This window comes from Helianthus annuus, chromosome 2 (genome assembly GCF_002127325.2).
Source record: "Helianthus annuus cultivar XRQ/B chromosome 2, HanXRQr2.0-SUNRISE, whole genome shotgun sequence".
In the NCBI taxonomy this organism is placed as follows: domain Eukaryota; kingdom Viridiplantae; phylum Streptophyta; class Magnoliopsida; order Asterales; family Asteraceae; genus Helianthus; species Helianthus annuus.
Window position 1 is genome coordinate 161,364,622 of NC_035434.2, and position 10,850 is coordinate 161,375,471.

At 35.7% G+C, this 10,850-nt stretch overlaps 1 protein-coding gene across 1 annotated transcript; it reads right to left on the reverse strand.

The window, feature by feature from the left end:
- Nucleotides 1–254: 254 nt before the first annotated feature.
- On the reverse strand, nucleotides 255–4,213 carry LOC110899290 (benzoate carboxyl methyltransferase). Its single transcript, XM_022146175.2, has 5 exons — nucleotides 4,126–4,213; nucleotides 3,587–3,997; nucleotides 2,981–3,235; nucleotides 2,565–2,873; nucleotides 255–435 (listed from the first exon to the last, which is right to left on the reverse strand). The coding sequence occupies exons 1-5, from the start codon at nucleotides 4,198–4,200 to the stop codon at nucleotides 406–408; spliced, it is 1,080 nt and encodes a 359-aa protein (XP_022001867.2). The 5' UTR covers nucleotides 4,201–4,213; the 3' UTR covers nucleotides 255–405.
- Nucleotides 4,214–10,850: the final 6,637 nt, after the last annotated feature.

The following is a 10,850-nucleotide window of genomic DNA, read 5'->3' on the forward strand; positions in this document are numbered from 1 at the left end:
GCAACCGCCATGTCACCTTGCTCCCCCGCCCCACGCCCAGCTTGAAACCCAAGCCCCAAGGGCCACGCCCCCAACCCAAGCCCACCCGAGGTGATACCTTGGGTGCTTTCCCCTAACCCACGCCCCAACCCAAGTCCATACCCCATGGCCTAACCACATGAAAACAAAAGGATGAGTGTATTATTGTTCAGAAAAATCATTTGATGAAGAACGCAAGGGTTAGATGAAAGATTGATGTCCGTCTTTGTGGACTTATTTCAGTAGATAATATAGTTCATTAAATAATCAATACACAAAATAAATTATTATCGCTTCCTTTGACAAATATAAATACTTAATACTCAAATTTTAACAAAAGAAAATAACAATTACAAACCAACATACCCGTCTCAACATTTGAATCATTCATTTTTTTATCAATGAAATGACAACACATAAGACCATGTGTAGTCATAAAGCCCTCAAAGGGGCGTTATGCGCCATGTGGCATGCCACGTCAGCAAAGGGGCTTTATGGGGCTTTATGCAATTTGGGGCCGTAGTCATAAAGCCCCTGTGTAATCATTACTCAATTAATTTAATTTTCTATTTTTTAAATAATTTATAAGTTTTATAAAATAAAAAAACATTTCATTAAATAAAAAACAATACATTAAAAATTAAAAAAAAAAAGTTACACTAAAAAAAAAAATTACACCTAAAAAATAAATTTATTCTTCGGTGTCATCTTCGTTCTCTCCTTCTTCCTCTTCGTTTTCTCCAGCATCTAAACCTACGTCTTCAAAATTCCCGTCTTCGAATTCCTCCCCCACTTCTTCCTCGGAATCTTCGTCGTGATCATTGTTTGATCGAATTGGGCGAATCGCCCAAGCATGCTCAACCAAATCCGCCTTCAACGTGTTATGTATTTCTCTAGATCGCAGTAGTTGAGCATTTGCGAGTCTCTCTTCCGTTGTCGCTTGGGGTAGTTCGACCAAATCTTCGGGAATATAGTTTTGGCATATCGCTTTTCCATCATCCTCAATGATCATATTATGCAAAATGATGCAAGCATACATGGCCATTCGTATTTTATCCTTATGCCACATGCGACAAGGATTCCTGATAAAATGCCATCGTTGCTGTAGAACCCCAAAACACCTCTCGATGTCCTTTCTCGAAGACTCTTGTAATTTTTTAAAATACTTCCTTTTTTCATCGAAAGTTTCAGAAAACGTTTTAACAATAATCGAATACTCGGGGTAGATACCATCGCCCAAGTAGTAGCCATGCTCGTAATCGTTCCCGTTTGCATGGAAACCGGCCTTTGGTATAGTTCCAGAAATGTAGCCCTCGATTAATGGTGAAGCCTCTAACGTATTAATATCGTTAAAACACCCGGCTACACCAAAGAAGGCCGACCAAACCCAAAGGTCGTATGACGCAACACCTTGTAATACCAAAGTTGGCCCTTTTTGATCACCCCGCGTATGTTGACCTCGCCATGCGGTTGGACAATTATACCAACGCCATTGACGACAATCCAAGCTACCAATCATGCTGGGTATTCCATGCTTTTCTAGATGCACCTCATATATTTTTTGAAGGTCGTTCCAAGTGGGGTTTCTCAAATAACGTTTTCCATATAACTGGCATATTCCTAAAATATAATTTAAAAGTTACGAAAAAATAAATGTATAAAAGTAAATAAATAAAAGACAATCAAAAAAAAAAAATTACACCTAAAAAATAAATGTATAAAAGTAAATAAATAAAAGACAATTAAAAAATTACCATAGCAAAAATGTTCCAAGGTATCTCGGGTTGTTTTCTCCGCCATCTTCAAATAGTCGTCGTTGATGTCGTACGTGTTTCCGTATGCTAATACGCGTAAGGCGGATGTGACCTTTTGAATTGAGGTGAAGCCTAGATATCCTCGTGCGTCCATTCTTTGCTTAAAGAAATCGTACGTATTTTCCAAGTCATTGTTAATGCGCAAAAATAACCTTTGGCTCATCCGAAAACGTCGTCTAAAAACATTCGGTCCGTGAACCGGTGCCGCGTCAAAATAGTCTTTCATCAAACGCTCGTTCGCGGCTTCACGATCTCGCAAGATATAGGTGCGTCGCAAGATGGGTCGTGGAGGGGGAGGTGGCCGAATGTGCTCAAATGTTTGTAGCACAAAAGTACATACACTCGTAACCGCTTCTTCCTCGGCCGCGTCTTCGTCGGGCGAAAAATATCTTCGGTAAATTTCGGTGAAAGACTCTTCCGACGGGGAACCCATTTTTTATAAAGTGAGACTAGTTTTTTTAAAAATATATAGAGAATGAGAAGGAGAATGGTTTGAGTTGTAAAAGAAGTGGAAGAATATGAGGTTATTTATGGTGTTAAAAATAAAAAAAATTGATTTTTTTTTTAATATATGACCGTTTGATAACGGTCAAAATTTAAAACAATTCATTTCCTCGCGCCGCGATAAACATAACGCTGTTTTTTTTTTTTGGTTCATAGCGCCCTTGGGGGCGGTGTGCTAGGCGCCATATCGGCGCTATGGCTTGGTCTCGCGCCCCAGTACGTTTAGTCTAAGTGTCTTGTTTTCTTAGTAGCTAAATGGTCTGCCAATTTCTTCTCAAACTTCTTAAATAGCATATCAATTATGGAGTTCCCGAAATGAGAACTAAACAATAGTTCCGTAACAGCCCTTATCGATTTAGTTGTTTTTTTCCCACGGTTGTTACATTCCATATCATGTTGATCCCAATCGACTTCAAAAATATCAATGTCGTCAAGAGAGAACGATCCATCTTCTTCAATAATTCTCCTAAGTTCATCCCCATGTGGAAAATAAAATGGGAGATTGAATGAGTTAATATCCGATTCTAGAACCAGCCCCTGTGTGTGAAAGCATAAACAGTTAGCGGATGAAGCTAACTAGAGGCTTTAAATAACGTATTCTTCGTTAATTTGAGTTAATATTTGGATACACGAAATCTTTATACCTCTTTAAGCATTTCGAGAAGTGACATGATGAGTAACTCCCAGAGAGTGCTACATTCATCGTTAGTTGGATCAAGGCTACTACGACTCTGAAATACTATAACCATGCGTCCATCATGTACTATTTCCTCATAGCGTAGTTGTAAAAACTTTGTAAAATCGGTTTGAAATTGCTTTCCATATGCTTGCAATACATCTAAAGGACTTGTTTTTGCTATGTATATATTTTGCTTATTGTTTTCAAGGCCTTCAGGTACCTTTCACATATTACAAGGACGAAGTCTATTATACAAAACAATAAAAAAAGAACCTAACTGGAATCAGTTGTATGCAAATTTATTTCTCAAAAAAATTGCCTCTTGTATTTTTATTTGCACCTTAAAAATAGTACAAATAGGATTTTCTAGACATGTATCTTCTACCACTACTAAAAAATGTGTGTATATATACATATATAATGTATATTGTATTTCTCTTTCACCTGGTTACTTACATTGACCCAAATGTAATAGTGTATATATTTCTCTTCTGACATTTTTATACCTTGTAAAAGTTGTTAGTTATAATAATTCGCATTCAATGGTTGTATGGTTAGATTTTATACAAACCTGAGAAAGCCAATGAACGCTATATGATGAGTGAATAAGATGCAAACTTTCATCGGGGAAGAGTCTTCCATAGAAGGATCCGGGAACAACTGAAACAAAACAAGGACCAATTTGTTCTCCCTTGCACTTTCTAAGGGTTTTATAAAAGTTGGGTAATAATTTGAAAACATTATTGAAATCATTTCCAAAGAGGTCATTTAAGCACACTTGAAACTGCGGTGTCTTTCGATTATTTTCTTGACACACCTCATGGACTATATCAATAATGTTAGAAGCAAGCGACAACGTATTCATGCCAGAGGAGCATCCCAAATCCGCAATCATGAAACAATGGTCGGATAAGATATCTTTATTAGCCATGCCCTTGATTGTACGCTTTAAAAATGGTGCCGTTTTTTGCATCACAATTTTCTGAATAGAAAGTAAAAATAAAGCACTTATTGAAACCATTGTTAGCAATAAGTTAGAACAATTTATAGTATATTCAAAACAAATGCTATAGTATACTCAAAACAAATGCCTTGGAGGTTAAAAGATACCGTAAATAGAGAGTTATTGGTATAACTTGAATCTCCACTCCCACTATTCATATGAAGAATGTCTACTAATGCCATGGTTACTCTTTGCTCTAATGCTAGTGCTCATTCATGCTATTGCTTTAAATAGGCCTTCCAAAAGTTAACACGTCACGTGAGAATCAATATCAATATCCAATAATAAACCTAATTCTAAAATTATGGATGGAAGTCTATATGGTTTTTGGATTTTTCATAGGTGTTCATCGAATTCAATAACCAATTTTTAAATTTTTATTTTTTTTACCTGAATTCGTATTCGATTTGATTCGATTAGTATTTGAAACTTGAATTCGAACCGAATTCGAATAAATTCGATTGAATTCAAATTTACCTTAAACAATAAATTATTTTACTTTCACTTTTTAAAACTACTACAAATTAATTATATTCAAGATAAAATATTATAATCTGCAAATTAATTAACTATCAATATGCCAAAAAATCAAAATTAAAAGATAGGTTGGTTACTGGTGGCGATTTAAGTTAGGTAAAAATTTAGAAATAAGTAATATGTGCTATTTTTTTAGTAGATTTGGTAATGTTATGAATATTTAGCCAAGTTTAGAAGTTATATGTATGTGTATAATATGTTTGAGTGTGTATATACATATATTAAAATATTATATAAGGAAGTGTAGAATACAAAATCCCTAATCCTACATTACGTACACGATGCCCACAGCCCTACACGTGTCCCTGATTCATTTTTCTTACATAAGGGTATATCAGACTTTCCATTCAAACAGCAGAGGGCAAATTAGACAATTCCAGATCCTGATTAGTTTGTTACATCATTATCCAGGTAATTATGATTCATGTCAGTTTCAAATTTTCATAATTCTGAAAATATACATTGCTGTTTTCGTTCGTTTCTGTGCGATTAGGATTTTAATTGATTGTTGTTTGTAATGGATCCACAAAGCAGCACCGGAAGAAATACAGATGTTGATTTTGAAATGCTGAATTCGTCAGTGATCACGTTCAATTGGTTGGTGATAAGAGAGTTACAAACGAGGAAGTCAGAAATCCTAATTCTGTAAATGCGAATGTTGTAAATGAGTGTTCCAATAGTAAGTTGTTAATTCAGATGTTTAAATGTTCGATTTTAGTTGTTTTTTATAATCGGTGTAATGATTTTGCGACTGTAATTGATTCTAATGTTTTTAAATGTTATTAGGGAGGTAACTGATATGTAATCAAATTGTTTTTAACTTCTCATGTCATGAGTATAACAATTCGCATGTGATCAAAGGTATAACATGCTGGTTTCGCATGTTATGATATCATAATTCGCATGTATAAAACATGGAATCAAATTGTTATTTTTGCGTGTGATGAGTTCAACAATTCGCATGTTATAAAAGTCATAACGTGATGTTTTCGCATAGAATGACACCACAAATCGCACGTATCTTTCAGTATATGTAAAACATGTTGGATTACTAGTTCTTAATAAATTGTATTTTTTTTATCCTTTTATTTAATTTTGTAGATGAAAGGGTTTATATTCCCGAGGTCGAAGCATCAGCTACACCTGTGGTTGGTATGCATTTTAATTCCATTGAACAAGCATATGTGTTTTACCAAACATATGCAAAGTTAGCTGGTTTTTCTGCCCGGAAAGGTGGTGAAACCCACAGTGGTGGTATAATCAAAACTAAATATTTTGTGTGCTCGAAAGAGGGACACAAGACACTGTTTATTGACGATGCTCATTCAAAGGCTAAAAAGCCTTACAAAACAAGGAAAAGAGGAACCATTAGAACTGGATGCAAAGCGCAAATTATGTTTAGTTCGTTTGATGGGACATCATTTACAATCAAGAAATTTGTTGTTGGCTGTTATCATAAGTTTGTATGTCCTGAAGATCTTCATATGCTCCCAGCTTACAGGCAATTGTCAGAAGTCCAAGAGGAAATGATATGGGAACTGGGAACACTAAACCTTGGCCCGGTCAAAGCCTTTCATATAATGAGAAAACGATATGGTGGTTTTGAGAAAGTTGGCGTAGTGTTGATGATTGCAAAAACTTCAGAGCTCGAATAAATAGCTATATAGGAGAATATGATGCGGACACGGTGATCAATAGGTTGACCGATAAAAAAGAATATTTAGTCAATTTTTCGTTTGAAGATTCAGTTGAGGAGGACAAGCGGTTGACTGGTTTGTTCTGGGCTGATGGGTTATGCAAGCGTAGCTTCATGGAGTTCGGGGATGTAATATCGTTTGATGCTACTTTTAAAACAAACAAGTAAGTGTTTCATGAATTTATTTTTAATGTTTTTCGCATGTTGTATGAATTTATAATCTGGCAAAGTCGCATGTTAATAAATTATAGAAGTTAGGTGTTCAATATGTCGCACATTAAACTAGCAAAATCGCATGTTACTAAAACATGTTCCTTGTTGCAATAATTTTTAATTTATTTTGTGTGTAGGTATAAGATGGTGTTTGTACCGTTTACTAGTATAGACAACCATTGTCGAATTGTAACCCTTGGAGCTGGGTTGTTGGCATCGGAGAGCATTGAGTCTTATAAATGGCTTCTCGATTCATTTGTAAAGTCATTTGGATGTCAACCAAAGGTAGTAGTGACAGACCTGGACACTGCGATGAAATAGGCTATCGAGGGTGTTTTTACTATCAGCCGACATAGATTGTGCATGTGGCACATAATGAAAAAAGTGGCAGACAAGGTTGACTATGCTATATTGTGTGTCATTACCATTTTTTTTACATTATATATATATATGTTACATGTTGATAAGAAAATCATTTATTTGTGTAGGTTGGACACGAGTTGTGTAATCATGAGTGTCAAACCCTCAAATTCCACATGCGGAGTAATACCACGAGGCATGCGACTGACCAGGATCAAGCCATTAATCATGTTGAATAGATACATAATTGTAAAGCAGTTTCACCAAACTAATACGATTAGTGACAATTAAAGTTTAAGTCTAAAAAATTTAAGTTCAAGCAACAGTTTTAAGAGAATAACGGAAGCATAAAAACAGTTCAACATAAGTTCTTAGTTTGTATTTATTAAAAGAACCCAACACGGGGTTAGCATGCCCACTACACTCCCAAGCTGCAAGCTCCAACAATCACTGAGTACTTGCAAAGCATGCAGTAGGGTGTCAACATAAAGTTGGCGAGTTCACAGTTATCTAGTTTTAGTTTTTTGAAAACGTAAGTTGTTTAGATAAACCATTTATAATCACGTTATGGGGAGCTACCCCATCTATAAGCTCATTAAACTGCGGATACCAAAACTCATGACTGTCCAGTTGTTGTGTCCCATTTGTCAATGTCTATCATCATTGACCACGTGCAAGGTCTACTAGTTCACACCCGATCCGCCCGGTCATGGTGTGAGGTTTGTCAAACCTAATAGCTCCCCATAACGTGTTATAAATGGTTTCGATTAGTGGCTTGATCCTGGTCAGTCGCACGCCTCGCGGTATTACTCCGAATGTGGAATTTGAGGGTGTGGCAATGAGAATTTTAAAAGGAAGATGTGCGATATTGTATGGACCGATTCCATTGAGACAGAAGTATTTGAGAGAGAGTGGAAGTTGGTAATGATTGAGTTCGGTCTTACCGAAAATGAATGGATTGATGATATGTTTGTGATGAGATCCATGTGGATTCCGGCTTTTTACCGGCACGAGCCAATGTCTGGACTTATGCGAACAACTTCAAGATTCGAGAGTGAGAACCATTTTTTTGCAAGGTGGTGAATTCACAACTCACTCTTGTATAGTTTAAGAATCATTTTGATGGTTCAATGGATGTGCAAAGGTTCAATCATAGAAAGAATGATCATATATCAAGATATATTGCACCTGATGATTGGAGCAAAACTACTCTGGAAGCAGATGCTGCTAAGATATACACCAGGTCTATATTCTTCAATCAGCAGACAGAGATATGCGAAACTATTAGTGAATGTTTGCCGATGGACACCAAAATCGAAGGTGACCGGTTAAGGATATCGTTGAAAGACTTTAAAGTTCATGGAGAAGGGTTTTAGAGGTAATACATAATATATTTTACAACATGCGATTTTGATGAACTCCCATGCGATTTTAAATTATTATTCAAGAAACCCTTTTTTACACATGCGATTTTGTTCACCTACCCATGCGATTTTAAGTTTTGATTTTGTTTTTTGTTTTTTGTTTTTTGTTTCCATAGGTGTGTTTCAAGAATCTTGAAGGAGATGTAACTGCGCAATGTAGTTGTCTGCATTTTGAACAGTACGGGCTGCTATGTAAACACATCTATTTTCTTTTCAAGATGTTTGGAGTTAAAGAAATACCAAACAAATACGTTATGAAGAGATGGATGAAATATGTGGTCCCGAATGAATTAAACTCCACGTTTGATATAAAGATTGATGCAAAGGATGAGCAATACAAGGCTAAACAGATTGCTCGTGAAATCATGTATATAGGGGGGGTATCTGGTTAGCAATTTGATTAATGACCATGATCAGCTCGTTCTAGTTAGGGATCAAATGAAGGAGATTAAAGAAAAAGTGGACCAGAGTCGCATAACCAAGCTGCTTAATCCAAAGTTTGACTGGTTATCAACAACCTGCAAGTGATGCACCGCCTACTGTCCGTGTCCCAACTGGTATAAGAAACAAAGGTCATGGCTCACATAAAAAGGATTAGATCAAAGAAGGAACAAATGATTAGTCACAAAGGGAAGATGACAAGGACATGTAGTGTATGCAATGCAAAAGGTCATGATATTCGGACTTGCAAGTTGACAATAGTTCTTTGATTGCAATGTTCTTCAATTCTTCAGAATCAGAAGACATTTTTTTTGTTGTTATCGGCTATTTTTTGTGTGTGTTTTTGTGTGATGTTTTGGTGTCTTAACATGGAAGGTTGTTATCTTTGAGTGTTATATATTAAAATAGTAAATTTATTATTTAGATGGGGTGGTAAGTTATGGTATTTATGTTAAAAGTGATCATTACAAGTTACATTATAGTCACATTGATATTAAATCATTTTTTTATAAAGAGATTTTTAATATTTAATAATTATAATGTTCAATTCACAATTTTTTGTTGTACACTTTCATCAATGTGGGTATAGTTATATGAAACTCATCATCAGCATCAATTTCTACAAAATCGCATGTGACTCAAAAACAGACTTCACACATTATAAAAAACCAGACTATTTTTTTTTCACAGTTGTTACGCATGTTAGAATTAACCACACACAATACCTTCACTTTTATTTCGCATGTTTTCATCTATTTCGCATGTTATAATAAACCACACCTATTTGCAATGTACAATTAGAATTCACATATTACAATAATCCAAACATAACCTATTTGCATGTTCAAATTTTTTTCGCATGTTTTAAAACCATGTTTAAATCTATTTCACATATTATAAAAATCGTAACCAAGAGATAACTTACTATTTCAAAAGTATTTCGCATGTTGTAAAAACCCTGTTTTCAAAACACATAATTCGCATACTACAATAATCAATAACCTGGATCATCTTCTTCGATTGCTGGTCGATCGATGTTAGTCTTGTTCTGTTTGTCCCCTAGAACTCCCAAATAAGTTGTTCTTATTATCGTATGATGAAATCGCACCAAAAGGAACAAAGGGAGGTTGGGGAAGAAGAATCTCAGGTTGTTGAATTTGATTTAGAGTTTGATTTTGAACTATCTTCTATCAGTTACAGATATTATGATCTCGCAATAACGATTTTAACCTTTTCAGTATGATTTGAATATAATAATATAATTAATTTAATCATATAAATTAGTTTTACCCGCGTTTGATCGATTGAAGATCGTACGGCTGTGGGCATCACCTACATAATGTAGGATAAGAGGTATTATACGTTAACTGGCCTCTCTCTCTCTCTCTGTATATATATATATATATATATATATATATATATATATATATATATATATATATATATATATATATATATATATATATATATGGGTAAGATCAAATGAAAAGTTAATTTTGACTAAGTAGGATGAGAAGTAATCTTAACCATTCATTTTTCAAATCAATAGTTAAGATGAAAATGTAGGAAAAAAGGAGTGTAAGGGTATTTTGGGAAAATACTATTTATTGACTTTCTCTCTCCACATGCAAGGCACATGCATATTTATAACAACCCTCGAAAAACGCCCTAATTATACCTCGTATACGCTAAACTAGACCCGAATAACCCTAATTTTAACAAAAAAACAAATAAAATCAGGATTTTAGGTCACTCGCAGGCCGCGACCCCCTTGGTCGTGCGAGTCGCGGGGCGCGAGACCCCTTTGCTTGCAGGATACTCATGACGCCACGTGTCCCACTTCGTGTCGAGGCTATAGTGTTGATCAGTTAAACCTAGCCCTAGCTAGGTCTCGCTCGCGGGGCACGAAGGAACCAAGCCAGGGGCTCGCGGGGCGTGAGAAACCCCGATTTCAGCCTATAAAAGGAGGCCTTCGGCCTCAGTTGCAATTCGTTCAATTCTATTTCTCTCTCAGCCTCTATTATAGTCAAAGTAGCTCGGTATTATACCCCTAAAATACGAAGCTCTGCCTCGTTGTAAATATTTTAACCCTGATCACTAATTCGTTACCCTACCCGGTTGATCTAGGGCTCCGTAACGCATGTCGAGGCTCTGCCTGACT